The following is an 18,255-nucleotide window of genomic DNA, read 5'->3' as shown; positions in this document are numbered from 1 at the left end:
TGTTGGTTCGAGCCACCGTGGAGCTCAGTACTTCATAACAAAACTCTGTGCCCCAGCCTCTCCAGTACCAAAGGCCACAGAATGGAAGGGGCTCTGAAGTGAGCTGAAAACCATGCCCTATAGGCTCTCCCACACATCCTTGCTATGCTACGCTTACCTCTCCAGATACTCCTTGACATTATCGTAACCGTAGAACTTGGCCAGATGAATGAGAATGCCAGTGGCACAGCGGCCATCTCGCCTCCGGCAGTAACTGCAGTTGCAGATCCCACGGCAGGGAGGACATGTCCACTCCTAGGAGACGGGAGAGAGACTGTTCCTTTTATCCACAGTCTACACGGGGGAGCTGGGTTCAAGCCTCTCTTCTAGCAACTAACTGCACAGCGTTCTTCAGTCAGAGCGTGTGAGGGACTAGCCAAAGCCTCTCCTCAGCTTCACAGGGACCCAGCAAAAGTGACCACTCCATGTCTGTTCTAGACAAGACCAGATATCACTGATTTGGAACTATTAATTAGACTGGCTTCTAAGTTCAGGGCCCTATGTGACTCACGGGTCATGCATACATACTGGCTATGATTTTCGTACAGGTTTGGCACAGAATCAAGGTCCTGATATGCAACTTTAATATTAAATCACTTAGTCAAAACAGTATTCTGTGCGTGTACCTATATATATGTATACATATGTATACTTATATGTATGTACATATATACATGTATACTCTCTCTCTCTCTCTCTCTCTCTCTCTCTCTCTCTCTCTCTGACTGCTGCAGAAGAGGTTGTGCAGCACAGACCTCGAAGTGACAATGGTCAGTGTGTGCTTTTAATTGGAAATGACATTTCATTTCTCATAGGGACCTGAGGCGTAAACAGCTGAAGAGGGGAAATGAGGCTGGGGAGAGGAGCTCAGTCAGTAAGGAGAAGCTGAGCCCAACCAGAGTCCAGGTGCGAATATGTCCAGGGATGGTGGTGTGCTCTGGGCAGAGAGGTGAGAAGATCCTCGAGGGTTACCAGACAGCCTAGCCTGGTTCTCGATAACGACTGGAGTTGCCCGCTGCACACAAATGCACACACATGCAGTGCCGCACACTCATTTTTGTTATAAAATGCCTTGGTGGTAAACAGTGTTAGCAGTTAGGAGACACACCATGGTTCTGAGGCATCAGGAAGTACTTAACTGTGACTCACCCCCTGGACTGGTCAAGACAGACGAAGTGAAATCACTGTTAGAGGAAAGGAACAGGGTCCTACTGAAATAAACCCTGGCTTGGCTATAGAAACCCCTCTGGGACCTCTTCACCCCAACCGCCCAGTCACCTGGTCCTCCTTCACCTCCCCCATTGTCTTAAGATGTAGGAGGAGAAAATGAAGAACAAGAACACCGTAGGCACCCCCCAAGCGTGCACCCTTCATGCAAACATTCATAACAAACACACACACTGCTTCTTACTGGATCCAGCAAGGCTGTCCGCACATCCTCCCCATAGCGGTTCCGCAGGCACGGCCCACAGAACTGTCCCCGCACCCCGCCGCAGCCCTGGTTCCGACAGACCGTCTTGGTATCGATGGTCTTCTGCCGGCACTGATGGCACGTGTTACCCTGTGGATAAAGCAAGAGAGGCGGTGGTGACAGTGACGAGTACAGGAGCATGGCCTCTCCCAGAGTCCATCCAGCAGGACTGTTACGAAGGACAAACCATGTAGACAAGTCTTTACTTTGAGCACTTCAGTTCCAGGGCCAGAGACGCACCTCGGGGCAGATAAGGCTAAGCAAGGGACACAGAAGGGATCAACGATCGGAACAGGAGACTAGAAAAGCCTGAGAAAGGAATGGTGAACGCCCTAGGAGTGGGCAGATGACTTAAGTGGCAGTGAGCCCCAGGTGGCAGGAACCCGGCTCTTCTACTGATGGAGACCTGAAAACTTTCAATGTAAAAATCTTGTTTTTGAAAGGCTGACGATCCAACTGACACTCTATTTACTATTTAAACAAAGCTGATGTAGAATATGCAAAGCCTCTCTGCAGGCTGGCATTTAGAACAACATAACCAATTCATACCAACCAGAAACACCACTTTATCATATGGCTGTGATACTCCCCCAGACACCTTCGATTTTAACATATAAAACAGAAACATGCTTTTCTAATCCGGTACCAATCTTTAGGACACGTGCCCCGGGGAGCCCTCTCCCCTGAGCAGGAACACTGTACTAGGTGACCTGCCTTTAACCAGGCACAGGGATCCTTGACCGCACAGCATAGGGCAAGCCTTCAGGAGGACAGCACAGGACAAAGGTCTGATGTTGTTTATAAGCACTGTCCGACGTGGAATACAGTGTGTAGGGCATCAGTAACGCACACACGCCTCTGGAGATGTCACTTACGAGCACTTTATCGTAGACTTTATCACGCACAGTTATGGCAATGTTTTCCAAGTCCTCCTCGGTGATGTCTTTCACTGCGCGGAAAGAAGACGTCCGGTGCCGCCTATACCTCTGGCACTTCGCCTGACAAAGAAAGCAAAGCCGGGAGAACCCATCACACACCTGAAGAAAATCTTAGACATGCTTAGAGAGCGAAGGCTGACTGAGTCTCTCTTGTCTGTGCGGTCAATGAGTGGGCTCCAGCCCCACCCACACTCCCTTGGGGAAACAATACAGCACTGACTAAGGAGCTATAAACTTGAAGAAGACGGTACCCACATATGGGCATGGCTGTTTCCTCGTAACCATATATGGGGCAGCTCCCAAGTTCTTCCCCAACAGCCACTCCTGAAGCAGATATGGAGGAACTCTTGCATCTTCCATAGTACAGAACCATAAAGCCAGCTCAGCTGATGCTGGTAAAGAGTTGGATCAAAGCCAGGGCCTCCTGCATGCTGGGCAAGTCTCTATCCCTGAGAGACCCAAGCTCCTCAGCTCATTTCAGACAAAGGATTCCTAAGTTATCTGCAGCTTAGCTCAAGGGTGTTCTCTACGCATGCGCTCCCAGAATCACGGTGGAGACTCAAGTTCTCAACCGCCAGAAGCCTGCTGACTCAGGACAACACCACAAGCAGCCCCAGCCTTGTGAAGCAACTTGCATTTGAGGCCCATTTATTATTAGTCAATAATTACCCCACTGATTGTCTTTCTTCTTCTGAAACTGTAAAGCTCATCGCTTAGCTTGGTGGCTGAGAAGGTGAAATTCTCCAGAGCAAACTTTTCCGGGGGCCGTGCACTCCGGGTAGGGTTCATGCGCCGTGTGATCTGTCCGTCTGAGAAGGCCCGTCGTGGAGTTCTCCTCTTCTGAAACCAAGGGCACAGACAGATGTAGCTGAGTTTTCCTTAAACAAAGAGCCACGAGTTCCTAGAAGCAGTCTGAGACATCGGGAGTTTCACTTACAGAAGCTGAGGGTGGTGTCCTCACAGGGAAGAAATCAGGCACTGAATTCAATTCCGCCAACAATTGAGCGAGCTATGGTCCAAAAAAAAGGGGGATCTGACATCAGTCAAGGGGTTGGTGTGGGACCAACACCTCTCATACATCTCTGAGCTACTTACTCTGGCTTCCATAAATCTCAGTAACTGTTACTAGCCTCATGTGAGAATTCACCTCCCAAGTTAGGACACCATTGTTCATCTGAGTTAACACCAGGCCCCTTCCTTATATACAGAGACAACAGAACACAAGGAAGACACGCTTGTCTTGGCATGTTTGGGGCCCAGGAGCTTCAGGTCCTGACTTCACCGCTATCTTAGCAGGGTCAGGAGCACATTTTACAATCTTGAAATTCAAACATCAGTGCGTCCAATCAGCCAGACGGCCCTCGCATCTCCCAATCACCTGAAACACTTACTGAGCCTTAAGCAGAGGCAAGAGGATTAAGACCAGTCTAGTCTCCCCGAAACTGTCACTCAAGAGTTCCTACTTCCATACATACATCCATCATTATCCCCCAAGACCTAACGCCAACCAGCCAGGTTCTTTACTTGGAATTTTCAGTCTTTAGATCATGTAAACACTACACCACTAAAAGCAACTGTGGGTTAATGTCTATGTGCAGGTGAGGGCTGGTGCAAGATAAGGCAAGGCCTGTCACTGGGCGGTGAAAAAGAAAGGCAGGCACAGAGTTTCGGGGAGGAGAGATAGGAGAAGAACCAAGATGGAGGAAGAGAAGGATGACCCAGATCCACTTGGCTTTAAATAGCCACAGGTAGCTATGAATATCTTAAAAAGGAATAGATTATTTTACAGGACAAATTGTCTTATCTAGGTGGGCAGGTTTTATCAATATTGAATGGCTCCAACTTTATTTTGTGGACTTTTGTGGAACAAGAATTTACTGACATAAATCTGGCTGACAAGCCTCTAGAGTTTTGATTTTGCCAGGTCACAGGGATTTGTGACAATTAACGTTGAGATGGGATGTCCTTACACGGGGCTGGTGTGGCAGCAACCCACCATGGGAACTAGAAGGGCTACTGGGACCAGAGAGTAGCCAGTCGAAGGGTGACATGTTGTCATTTTATTATTATTTAATGCACCAACCAACCACATAGACAGATAAATACAGATAGAATGCTAAAATTTCCTTTAGCAGAGCAGTCCCATCTTAAACAAAATTCATAGGTTACTGTGTTCTCTTAATTTACTAGGTGTAGGTCTGTGTATAAAGTATCAGCACATTGTGTGTGTGTGTGTGTGTGTGTGTGTGTGTGTGTGTGTGTTTTAGGGATGGCATTTAAAAGGCCATCAACAAGGAGGAAAAAAATATGACTGGTAGAATTTCTTTATAATTTTCCAAGTGTAAAATTAGAAGGAATTACTTTCAATGATTGGTCTGAGTTACTGACCACACATAGCAAACCCAAAACACACGTAACAAAGGCTGTTGTTCTAGGTTGAGCTAGGTTGACCTAACCACTAGCCAAGGAGTAACTGAATTAGAACATGGCAGTGGCTACTTTCATCCCTCATATAATGTCTCTGGAGGAGTGGCTTTCAGTCGGAAGCCACCACCGGCTTGGTGACAGCCCAGCTTGTGCTTCTTTCTGCTGGGGGCAATGCAGCTGTCAGCCTAGAATTTGGCCTACTCAAACACATGCAACAGCACCCTGAGTCTTTCCGTCCCCAAACCAGAGCTAATCATGTGACAAATGCGCCCCAGGGTATACTTTCTCTCCAGAGAGCAAAGCTGTGTCAGCAACCCTTGGGGCAGCTGGTTATGGCCCCAGCCACTGTGAGAACATACCATGGCCTTGTTCTCTTTGATGTTCATGGCCCTTTTCAGCAGAGCATCTGAATTCTCCTGGCTCTCAGCCCTGGCCTCATCCTCAGCGTCAGAAGCAGAGTCTTCCTTTTCCTTGGTCTGCCTATAGCTCTTCTCTCTTCCAAGATCCATCTTCCTGTTCAGCAAGCGGGAGCTATTTTTATCTGGTGTTTTTGCCAGTTTTTTGGTGGGGAACTGAAAGGCTACCCGAAGGCCAAAACTGCTTCTGGTGGACCGGCCTCTTCTAGGTACAGCCTCCTCTTCATCATCGTCTTCTTCATCACTCATCGTGGGATATGCTTTGTCATCGTCACTAAGCTCTGACTCTATGACCTAAGGCACGAGGAGAAAGAAGAATGAAGACAGTCTGTAACCACCTACCAAAACTAGACCGGGCGACTGTGTGTAAAACTGTTCTATGTGGGAATGCAGGGAGGAATATGCTCCACCTCATGTTCCTGCCTCACTTGACACATACAGACAACAGGGCCAACTGAAGACGTGCTGAATCCTTCAAGCCGTGGGCCACACACAGTAAACCCTGGTGTTCTGTTCTAGTGATGGAGAGCTGATTCCTACAATATGATTAAAGTCTGTGAGTGAGCCTACCCTGAAGTGTGTGTGTGTGTGTGTGTGTGTGTGTGTGTGTGTGTATCTATCCATTTATCTATTCATCCATCCAACTAGACATATATATTTCTATATATACACACACACATATCTGTCTCTCTCTCTCTCTCTCTCTCTCTCTCTCTCTATATATATATATATATATATACACATATCTATGTATATGACATACATATGTAAACACACACACACACACACACAGAGAGGTATATATGACACAGTATATCGATTCTAAGCAAGAGGAGCTTTGGGAGCAATTTATTTTCCCTCAGTAGAAACAAAAACTCCTTGACTAGTATCATCGAGCTAAAGAACTACTAGTAGTTAAAGAAGTCACCTAGTTATGGAACCATTCAAGATTTGGAAGGTCTTAGTGTCTTGCTGGTGACAATCTGAAACATCTGAGAAAAAACACTGGGCAGAGCAGGGTGTCTGAGCAGAGTGGGCGGAAGCCCTAAGTGGTGACTGAGGAAATGAGGGAACAGAGAAGGTACCAGCATCGCCACCAAATGTCTTTCTGCAAGTTATGTGCCCAAGGCTGTATAAAAGCTGGTATCAAATAGGTACAATCTAACCTCACCTCAACAAAGAAAGGGGTAGTATTCATGTTCAGATAAATATTCTATTTCCCAGTTAGCATTAAATACCTATGCTTTTTAAAACCATCTGCCTTGTGATGTTTCTATGAATCAGTCAAAAACATAAATTTTAAAAATTATAAACAAACACTTAATGCCTTGTGATGCTTTGGGAGAGAAAGGGCACATTAACGAAAACATGGCTAAGCTCCTCTTAAAGGTGTTAATGTAATGACAGCAACACAGAAACACTAGTTTGGAAGACTAGGTCAACATATACAGGTGGTTTCTGCATGCTACATCTTTAACTTTATAAGCCTGAAGCGATCCCAATAAAGCACTTAAAACAGTCAGACATGGTGGCTCATGCCTGGTATCTCAGGCGGATGCAGAAGAAATGCTACATGTTCAGGGTGAACTTGGGCTATGGTGTGAGATCTTGCCTCAAAACACTGCCACCAACATCACCATCACCACAACCACCACCACCACCACCACTACCACCACCAGGGTGGTGATGTAAGTAAACCTAAGACTGAAATGCTAGTGTGCAAAGACTGACTTCAATAAATGGAATAAAAGAGAGAGATCCACAAGGAAGCCCTTTCATAGTGCAGGACCTGGGGCAGAGTCCCCAGGACCACCCTGGCAGGCCTGAGTCATCTGTACAGTTAACAAAACCCAGGCATGCCCCCCCCACTCAGCTCCATCGGCCTGTGTTTTTACAAAAATTGCTTCTAGCCTAAGAATATAACTTTACACCGAAGACACGGCTTGAAGGACCGCGCTACCCGAAGGCAGACTGAATAGGCAAAAGCCGAAGTTGCAAAGATATGGGTCAGATTATGAAGACAAGCTATGCCCTGACCCCCAGGGGTAACGGGATAGTTTTCTCTAGGACTCTGGGGGACGAATGTACCTGTGGACTAGGCAGGACCACCATACACCACCAACAAAAAACATCTTTTCATGTGTAATGTACCATCTCTGGGGTTAAAGTACTACTCAAAACTAGGACAAGCTTTACAGCCCACTCCTCCTGTGCTGCCTGTTGCTACTTTTACCTCTGCGTTACTGCTCATGTTCAGCTCACTCTCCGTAAATCCCTGGAAATCTTCATTTTCCGAGTCTGTGTCCTCTTTGAAAATCCTTCTGAGTTCTTCTGTGAAGTATTTGGAACGCAAACACACATTCTGCCAAATTAAAGACAGATCAGAGTGGGATGTGGTAGGACAGACTTAGAATTCCCATACGCTGGGAGGAGAAACAGTAAAGGTGGAGGGAGGAGGAGTCCAACCCGGGACTATACGCAGTGAGACCTTGTCTCAAAAACTCAACTACCACAGCCAGGCAGTAGCGCTCAGGAGGCAGAGGCAAGCAGATCTGTGAGTTGGAGACTAGCCTGGCCTACAGAGGTAGTTCTAGGATGCCAAGGCAAAGAAAAGAAAAATCAACTAAAAAAGAACAGCAGTTACAGGGGCGGTCAGGAGAAATGAAACTCAACACCTAATGGGCAAGAGAGACGGCTACACAACACTGGACTTAATGCCACTCAGAAAGGTTACAGTGATAAGTTCTACATTATGTGTCTTTTACCACAACCACAATAAAACACAGAGCATGTATTTTCCTTCCTTCCTCCCCCCTCCCTCCCTTCCTTATTTCTCCCTAACTCCTCTCCTTCCTTCCTTCCATATCCCTGGCTGTCCTAGAACTCACTTTGTAGACATGGCTGACCTCAAACTAAAAGATCTACCTGCCTTTGCCTCCAAAGTGTTCGGATTAAAGGCGTGCACCACTATGCCCAGCTCACAAAAGACATTTTCTAAACTTTACAGAAATAAAGGCCCACAGACAAGAAATTTTCTATCAGTACAGTATCTCAATCACTTCTGCTTTGGCCGGGTAGTGAGTTCAGAGTTTCCAGTCCCAGGTGGCTTTCACACAGAATGGAAAACCTGTGGAAAGTGGATGCCTGCACACTGCTTCACTCCCTCTACCCATACAAAGCAGTCTCCTGTGGGTGAACATGTATCTCCTTCAAATACACTGGGTTTCTCTACAGGAAGTACCAAGACCCTCACACCCTCATCCTTCTTCACTACAGACTGGATTCACTCCTTTTCCAGTGATGCCAATGTGAGGAACTTATGGGAATCTGTACCTTCCACACCCTGGGGCTCCCTTCTTGCCAGACTGAAGGGTGAGCCAATAATTATTTTCCAATAGTGACTTCTACTTTATTTGGAAATACTACAAAGAAAAAGGGAAACCTAGATCTCCTAAGAGGGTATGAAAGAAAAGAGGAGGCAAGCTCAAAGGGAGACTCCCTTGCAGCTATTTGTATAGCAAACTCAAAGGGAGACTCCCTTGCAGCTATCTGCAAGGTTAAAACACTGCACCAGGAGTCTGGTCCCTGTCCCCAAACCTATAAAGCAGTGACCTCTCACAGCGCCATATTTGGTTGAGACCCTTTATTTTATTGCTGCCTTTCTCCAGCTTTAATTATATACTTCTCAGACTCAGATATATTTGAGGAAAAAAATACCAAATATAATGGAAATATGTAACAGTGGGATACTTTGAGGGCAACAGAGAAAGACATACCTACAGCTAGCACTCTAAGCTTAAGAATGTCTCCTATGAATTATTATGGGTAATTGGAATGAGTTTGCTCAGAGCTAAATTACTTCCTTTCTTTGTTGTTAGCTGTGGTACAGCTGCAAAAAAAAAAAAAAAAAAAAAAAAGACAAAAGGGAAGTTTATTTAAAGAGAAACTCAAATTGTGTTTAAGGGAGGGAGCCCAGAGTTAGCTACACACACTGTGTGCAAGTTGATGCCATTCCTCTCAGCTGGACAAAATGAATCACAAGTGTGTGAGTCAAGTGAGCCTTATACCAGGGTTTAAAGTTAATAAAAGAACAAGTGAAGGGCTGGAGAGATGGCTCAGTGGTTAAGAATACTTGATGTTTTTGCAGAGGATATAGGTTCTGGTATTTAGAACCATCTCTAACTCTAGCTTCAGGGCTTAAACACCTCATAGAAGTGGTGTAGAAATACATAGGAAAATAAACACTCATACACATAAAATATACCTAAAGGAGGAAAAAAAAAAAAGACAAGTAGCTGCCTGCTAAGAAAACCCACCCAGTACAGGAAACATCTGGCCAGCCCCTGGGGGCTTTTCTGGGGGTAAGGGCCTCAATGTATAAGCTCCACAATGTCCAAGGATCCTGTACAGAGCCTGAAAGAGAATGAATCCAGCCTTAAAGCACCACGGTCCAACCTTACAACCTTCCCGGCCATTTCTGTTCTAGGAAACGGTAATCACAACTTTTCTACGAGCTTACTCCCAAGGGCATAAGAACCGTTTTCCATGTGGTTCTGTAAAGCCTGTCTCCACTGCAAAGCCTCACTGCATGCTTGAGTAAAGGCTGACACGGCTCTTTGTTTTCTGAATTCTGCTCACTATGCCACCAAGGCATACCAAGTAGCCAGTATCTACTAGGAGGAACACTGTAAGCAGGGGAAAACATCAGAGACAAGTAACATGTTACAGGAAAGGGGACTAGAGAGCCATGACCTGTGGATCGGTGAGATGGGCATGTCCCCACTGCACTAACAAACATCCCAGGGTGCCGAACATGGTGATGCATGCTTGAAACAAGATCAAAGGCCAGGTTCTGGGAAGGCAGAAAGCTCCTCCTTCGAGGGGATGCAACCAGAGGCCCACACACACACATATGCCATCACAAAGAGCTCATGCAAGCAGAGACAGGGACACCAAAGGAAGATAAAGAAAGTCTGGGAGACAGTGGCACTGCTTTTAATCCCAGCACCCAGGAGGCAGAAACAGGCAGGATTTCTGAATTCGAGGCCAGTCTGGTCTACAGAGAGTCCCCAGCCAACCAGCACTACACAGCGTGGTCCTGTCTCACAACAAGGGGAGAAAGGGTGAGGGCTGCAAAGGCCAACATTGACATTGACAAAAACCATAAAGAGTAAGGGTTCTGCAATGACTCAATCCACTATGGTGGTATAAATCCCCACAGAAAGGATTAATAAATGTAAAACTTAAAAAATACAGTCCAGTTGCAATTGGTTTGACTTGATGAGCTCACACAGAGCCTTGGAGACAAATATCTCATTGGACATGGGGCTGAGCAATGGCATTGGAGGAGGACCTGAGAAGCCCCGTATCCCTGGAAGTACAGATCCTACCAGAACCAGAACGTACACAGTCCCAACGGCTCCCAAGTAACAGGGCAGGACTAGCTGACTCCTTCCCCGCACTGGCCTACCTGCAGCAAGGCGGGTTTAATTTACAGCCTGTTAGTAGGACAATAAAGAACTCAGGGAAAGAATCAAGAAGGCTAATCATCTGATTGGTCACTGTGTGTTAGGTACAATATAGAACTAGATATGAAGCAACCCTAGCGCCCCCTGCTGGCTGTGAGAGCCTTCAATGCAGCCCTGTTGTAAATTACAGCTCTGGGAAAATAGATTTAATCATGTGAAGTCCCTTCATTACTCATTCATTAATCATTAATCATGTGAAGTCCACAGCCAGGATTAAAGTAATAAGCACACACAGAGACCTCTCACCTGTTTCTGGAAACATGATGGTACAACTCTGAAACCCAGTACCCAACACCTCACAGGATGACCAACTCAGGACCGCACATCCGACACCTCACCGTACTGACTCAGGACTTACACTGAGAAAGCGAGTACCTGCCACAGGCTTCCAGAGGGCCACACCCATCTTGAAGAGAAAGACCCGTACCTGTTTCTCCAACTCCAGTGAGTTCAAACTACCACAGCTCTCTGACAGGTTTTCCATGGGAACATCATCCTGGAAACCCACAAACTCTTCGTCGTCACTGGGAGCATTGAAGATGTCAGCTAATTCTTTGGGGATCTGTTTTGGATTCAGAAGAAAAGGATGAAACAGAGCTGCTGGGGGGAGGGGAGAGTGTCACTCAAAGCAGAAATAGCATTGCATCCTTAACCCTGAGCAACAATGTTTCAGTTGAGACCCCATGGTGGAAAAAAAGGCACATAAGCACATTAGTCTCCTATCAGACAATGTGTATCCATTCTAAGACAGAAGCTACTTTTGAGCTGTTGACCAGTAAGTGTCAGTGTCTGGTAAGGCAATGAGCTCTCTCCCCTGAGAGTATCTCACCATGTAAGATTCCAGCCAGTAAGTAACTCAATTGTCACCTACTGTTATTTTTGGTTATCATCTGTGGGTTCCGAGTTGAACATTCATTCACACACCCAAATGAGTGACTGTCCCTTTTTTATACTTGAAGTCAGATAAAAGAGCTGTGAAATTAAGTCCAATAGAACTTACATGCCGGGCTGGAGAGGTGGCTCAGTGGTTAGAGTACTGACTGCTCTTCCAGAGGTCCTGAGTTCAAATCCCAGCAACCACATGGTGGCTCACAACCATCTGCAATGAGATCTGATGCTCCCTTCTGGTGTGTCTGAAGACAGTGACAGTGTACTTATATATAATAAATAAATCTTTTTAAAAAAAGAACTTATACACCATTAGAGACAGTCACCTCAGAGACCCATGTGTGTCTAAACTAACAATACGCATCTGCAGGTGTGTATGTAATCGGTTTTCTCCCATCTATTTATTTAAAACCAAACCAAGCCAGCACCTGTAGGCTCATCATCTGAAATCACTATTTGTCTGCACATCTGTCTTAGTCAGGGTTTATATTCCTGCACGAAACAACATGACAAAAATCAAGTTAGGGAGGAAAGGGTTTATTCAGCTTACACTTCCATATCATTATTATTCATCACTAAAGAAAGTCAGGACTGGGACTCACACAGGGCAGGAACTTGAGGCAGGAGCTGATGCAGAGGCCATGGAGGGATGTTACTTACTGGCTTGCTTCCCCTGGCTTGCTCAGCCTGCTTTCTTATAGAACCCAGGTCTACCAGCCCAGGGATGGCACCACCCACAATGGGCTGGAGCCCCCCCCCTCCATCACTAAATGAGAAAATGCATTACAGCTGGATCTCATGGAGGCATTTCCTCAAGGGAGGCTCCTTTCTCTGTGATAACTCCAGCTTGTGTCAAGTTGACACAAAACCAGCCAGTATAACATCTGTTCTGCTTTTCAAGAAAACTCAGGTTAAATTTTACTGCAGTTTGACTGTCTTCAGAAAGGAGTCCTTTAGAATAGCTAACCTATTACACCTATTCTGTGTACCCACAAGTGCTTAAGGAGAGAAGCAAGGAACCCCAGACAACCATAATCGCAGCAAGAGAAGAAAGCCAGAAGCAGAAAGATAAACATCTCTGATAGATGTGGTTTATCAAAAAGATAAACATGTGGTCCCTAGATGTTTTATAAATTAAAACCATATACACAGACATGAAGAGACAAGTCAAACACAAGAAACAGGAGCCGAGCATAGAGAGTGTAAGTACTCAGTGTAAGTACTCAGGACTAGGCTCACTAGGCAGTGTTTACCACCCTTGTCTTGGTAGACTCCTTTTGTAGCTCAGCCACCAGAACTCACACCTGCAGTAGCACTGAGAAAAGCAATGTGTCAACTTCAGCATCTCCTCTTGACCTCTGACTACCAAGGGAACACAACACGTATGGATTTCTGTTGCAGTAGACAATGAAGCTACTCAAAGCCACCTGGAGGCAGTGGGTGTGAGTTGCTTGACTACCACCCCAACGTTCTGGGTTCCCCATTGAAAGACGCGCACACACAGAGCCTTCTATTTTAATATGCCTTAAACAGCTCAATGGCTGGGCCGCTCCCAAACCTCCTTGCATCTAACACCTCTCCTCCAATACTCCTGAGTTTTTACTTATTAAAATCTATATTTCCTCTTTGCTGCCCTGGACCCAATGGGGTGGGGGCGCTCTTCCCTGGCTCTTGCATGGTTGCTATCCTCTCTTCTGCAGCTCTCAGGCCTGGACCCTACTCCTTTCCCAGTATGGCCATTCTGAATCCTTCTTCCTCCCTCGGTCCTCTTGCCTAGGAACCCGAAAGTCCCGCCTCTGTCTCCCTGCCCAGCCATTGGCCACTGGCAACCATTCATCTATCAGAACCAACCGGGGAGAGGGGCAACTCTCAGCATCTTACATGCAGGTTCTTGTGCGATTCTGAGAACCCAATTAACATCATACAAAGTGTTAGACCAAATCCACAACAGATTTCAAAGGGTGTGCATGGAGCAAAGAAATTATATATAAGGCAGGATGACAGCTGTCAGAACCAGGTCTAGGCAGAGATACTGTGTCTGATATATGCCTCCCACCCACCCCTGCCACAGCCACAGCTTCTGCATCTACTGTAGATGTGCCACTGAGGGGCGTCATCGCTGACTAGGAGTAAAGGAAGAACTCGCTAACACCATACCACGTGGTGTGTGCCAGGCTTGCTCCTGCGCTGAACTCTAAATGGTATTTAAAGAAGTTTCACAGATTCGGGACTTCTGCATAAGGTCCCGAGTAGTTCATGAGTCTTTGGGTTTAACATTTGAAGGTGCTGGGGGTAAAAAGACCAACACCCAATAAAAGCAAAGCAGATCAGAGTTACATCAAACCTCTCTCATCGGCAACCCTTAAAATCAGGAAAGCACAGACTACTTTAAGCCATGACAGTAACTGCCAAGCGGATGAAAATCATGTATAGAAAAGTTTAAAACACCGAGGAAAAACTGAAGCAGGCTTCGAGAGAAAAGATCATTTCAGGAAACTGGTATGGTTCAGCAGGTTCAGAGTCCCCACCCCCACAACCTGCCCCCCAGGCACCCAGCTGACATGGTAGGCGACTCCCTGCTTCCTAGATTCCTGGTCTGCAACACAGGTCAGGACCTGTGATCACATAACCAAAAATAGAGTTCTCCATGCTAATGAGGCCCTGAGGGTTATCCAATGAGCTCCCCTTCCCGGACATTCTTCCCTGCAAAAGGCATCTTGGGTCCATCCTTAGAAATAGGTGTGGATAAGCATGGGCTCTCTTTCATCAGGAACCACTGTAGGGAGCATGGAGAATGCCTTCAACTAACAAGAGTCTCCCGCAGAAGGCCTCTCTGAGCTCCCAGACAACCCTTGCTAAGCTAAGGACTTTTGCAGATGAGCTAAGCTGATGTTCCCACTGCCTCGGCCCACAGGCCCCCAAGTCATCCTCAATTCCATGCCCCTGGATGCCCAGGAGCTTGGGGACCCTGGATGCCCAGGAGCTTGGGGACCGCTGCTTCAGCATCCCACCTATTTCTACCCCTTAAGCAGCGCTTGGCACTTCCCTAAAGCTGGACACCTGACATCAGTGCGCAGGGTAAACAGGCACGGTTCCAGCTCTTTACCTGCAGAGCAGAATGTGGACCCATATCTGGCTCCTCGGCTTGCTGTCTGTCCAAGACCCCAGCAGTGGGACAGAATTTGGACCCACAGAAGGTACTACATGATAAAATGGCCTTTCCTACTGATGGGTTGGCAGAAAACATGATTTATTGCAAATGGCAGCTTAAAGAGTCGATGCAATACAATCTTCACCAAAATTCTAATATTCTTTACAGAACCGGAAAAAAGAACACAATACCCAACCCAATGCTCAAACAGACAAAAGATCCCCATCGACTAAGCACCCCTAAGCGAGGCCACCATAGTGCCTTACCTCAGATTCTATTACAGAGCCATAGCAACTCAACATCTGCATAGTTCTGCCGTAGAAACAGCCACAGAAACCTGCAGCCCAGAAACGCAGAAACAAACCCAAACAGCTACAATCAAAGTTACTAAAAACATCCGCTGGGCAAAAAGCCTCTTCGATAAAGAATGGGAAATTGTGTATCCCCATCTTAATCTGACAGGAGATCAAGAACTAATATCTTTAAGATCTCCAAAAAGTCAAATTAGCTCATCCATAAAGGACTAGTAGACTGAATGCTTCTCAAGAATACAAAGAACCAAGAGTATTTGAAGACCTTCTTGTCCAACATCCTTAGACAAGAAGGATACGTAAACTAACACTGCTTTAAAGTCCTGTCTTACCTCAGTCAGAAGGGCATCAAGGAAGAAAGGGGCCTCTCATGATGCTGAGGATGTGGACAGGAGGAATCCTCATTCATTTCTGGGGGGAATGTTAACCTGCATAGCCACATGGGAATTCAGCAATGGAGGCTCTCAAGAAGGTAAAAATAGAGATACCACATAACGCAGCCAGTGCTCCTTGGTGAATACTCAGACTACCCAGTCAGTACAACACAAAGAGACTCACACACCATGTTGATTACCACTGTAATAACTAGCAGGACCAGGAACCGGAAGCCCACCAACAGTTGAGGAGATACACAGCACCCAGTACACACACACAAAGGGGTTGAGCTATGGCACAGAAGACGACTATCACATCTGTGGGGGAACGAGGAGAACTGAAGGTAGTTACATGGAGCAAAATCAGCCAAAGTGTGTCTGTGGCATCTACATGTAAGTTCATATGTGGGCAGACACTGGTGCATGAAGGCGGGAGGAGCACTCTGAGCAGAAAGGGAGAGGAATCATGTCACTAAAATGAGAGCTGTCTGAGAGGGGAAGGGGGCCCTGTAGGGAGCCGATTGTGCCACACCCAAACATGGCGCCGGCTTCCCGCCGAGAACTCAGCAAACAGCTGTTGCCCAGCCAAGAGACTTAATGCGCATGCGCCACATACGTCATAGCCCGCTCTCGGGGCATACTATTGAGTTACTGGAGGGCGCACCAATCAGGTAGCGACACGAGTCTCGAAGGCATATATAGCAGTGCATTTCTCCCCCACGTGGAGAGGGAGATAGTGGAGAGATTGCGGGAGACCCCACGTGGAGAGATGGCAGAGAGATCCCACGTGGAGAGGGACCCAATAAGAGAGATTGCGGAGAGATCCCACGTGGAGAGAGACTGGGCAGAGAGATCGCACGTGGGAGACTGCACATGAGAGGTCGCCTATACAGTATACCCCGGTAGGGAGTCCCCGGCTCAGAGAGAAGTTTCCTGCTCAAGAAGTCCCCTGCTCAGAGTGCTGTACAATAAAGGTTGTCCACAGAAGAATCCGGTTGTTGCACGCCTGTTCCTATCGGCGGGAAGCGTGGGCGCGCGATAGGGCCCAGGGAGAAGTAAGGTGAACAAGGACGGTAGGGAGTTGAGTGTGGGGATGAGGGATGGAGAGGAGGTGAGTGTGGGGATGAGGGATGGAGAGGAGGTGAGTGTGGGGATGAGGGATAGAGAGTTAGTTGAGTGTGGAGATAAGGGATGGTGGGGTCACAAATTTACATATGAATAAATGTATGAAATATCACAATGAAACCCATTTCTTTGATGACAATGAAACATTTAAATTTTTTTCTTTACTTTGGCCAAAGCAGCACATGCAGTGGTTGAGTCGCAGTTGTCTATGTTCTTCAATGCTGGGCACAAATGAACCCATCAGGCTGTCCTCAATAATGCAGACCATTACTAGGCCTCAAAAAGGAAGGAAACTCTGGCTCACAGTCATATATTGAGTTACACCAGCTGGTTGCAAAAAAACAGACAAATAAACAAACCAAACATGGCCGCACCTCATGGATGCTGTCAGTAGAAAGTGGCTGAATGTTTAGTTTTAGCCACACAGAGAGAGTTCTGGAGACTGATCACATCATGGAAACATGATGTCACTGACCTACCTACACACCGATCAAGTTTGTTACCTATCTTTTATCATAATCTTAAAAAGTCGATGGCAAAAGAGAAATCTGAAAACAAAGGAGGGTTCTGTATGGAAACAAAGTGAAAGCTCTTCCCAGATGGTCTCACCCTGGCCCAGGCTAGAGCTACCAGCACTTCAGAAGCTTGTGGGAGAGCCCTACCTCCTCCCTTAAGGTGGCTCCAGATCCACACGCATAAGCAAGGTTCAGCTTGAGGGGCCGAACAGCTGCCCTCCAGCCTCCGATCCCAGATTCCAACCCACAGCAGTTACCTGAGAGGCCAGGGTGGGGCCCACGTTTGCTGAGTCCTGCCTAAGGAGTACTAACAGCAACCTAAGGTTCTCACCAGGTGCGGCTTTCTGGGATCCCTTCAACAGAAGACGGCTTTGGAGCATCCAGTTCTCCATCTGGTAGCCAAACAACCCTCACACGGGTAGCCGAAGACCTCCGGACAACGGAGGTGTGTATGTTACAATTCATAACAGTAGCAACAAAAGTAATTTGATGTGGGGGTCACCACAGCACGAGGAACTGAACTGAAGTACTGCAGCATTAGAGATGCTGAGAACCACTGCTCTAGAAGGTTCCATACACCCCTGGCTTCTGCCAACCCAAGTCTTAATTTGACACTGCATTTACAAGAAGAATCCAATAAGCTATAAAACATGCCTTAAAGTGCCAGTCAGGTACTTACTCCCGGAAATAAATCAATGTAGAGCATCATTAAACTTGTACATCACGCAATTAAGTGTAACTTTAATTAAGGTTTAGTTTTTCTACACCTCAGATACTTAAAAGTACTCTTCCTATATTAAAACATACCCCCTAGCCATAGGACATATTTATCATCTATGACTTTGTTTTTTATATGGTGCTGTGGTTCAGGGGGTGTGTAGGGGTGGTGTCTAAACGTAGCCCAGGCTAGCCTTGAACTTCAGCTCCTCCTGCCTCTGCCTCTACAATGCTAGGGTTACACGCATGCCTCACCAGCTCTGTGTGGTGCCGAGGAGTAAACCCAGATCTCTTATGTATGCAAGGGAGGCACCCTACAGACTGAGTAGCATCTCTGGTTCATCCTTATTAGCGG

The 18,255-nt window shown here is 46.6% G+C and overlaps 1 protein-coding gene across 1 annotated transcript in view; it reads right to left on the bottom strand.

Moving 5' to 3' along the window:
• Positions 1-18,255, bottom strand: part of CDCA7L (cell division cycle associated 7 like) — a gene marked incomplete at its 5' end in the record, with an annotated part of 33,052 nt that overhangs the window by 495 nt on the left and 14,302 nt on the right. Inside the window, 8 exons of the mRNA XM_080926063.1 lie at positions 158-294; positions 1,451-1,600; positions 2,386-2,508; positions 3,118-3,288; positions 3,386-3,457; positions 5,235-5,585; positions 7,525-7,653; positions 11,247-11,381. Coding sequence (XP_080782189.1) covers positions 158-294; positions 1,451-1,600; positions 2,386-2,508; positions 3,118-3,288; positions 3,386-3,457; positions 5,235-5,585; positions 7,525-7,653; positions 11,247-11,381 — 1,268 coding nt within the window. The remainder of the gene's footprint in view (positions 1-157; positions 295-1,450; positions 1,601-2,385; positions 2,509-3,117; positions 3,289-3,385; positions 3,458-5,234; positions 5,586-7,524; positions 7,654-11,246; positions 11,382-18,255) is intronic.

Source organism: Micromys minutus, assembly GCF_963924665.1.
Source record: "Micromys minutus genome assembly, chromosome: 1".
In the NCBI taxonomy this organism is placed as follows: domain Eukaryota; kingdom Metazoa; phylum Chordata; class Mammalia; order Rodentia; family Muridae; genus Micromys; species Micromys minutus.
This window is presented reverse-complemented; position numbering and strand designations above follow the sequence as displayed.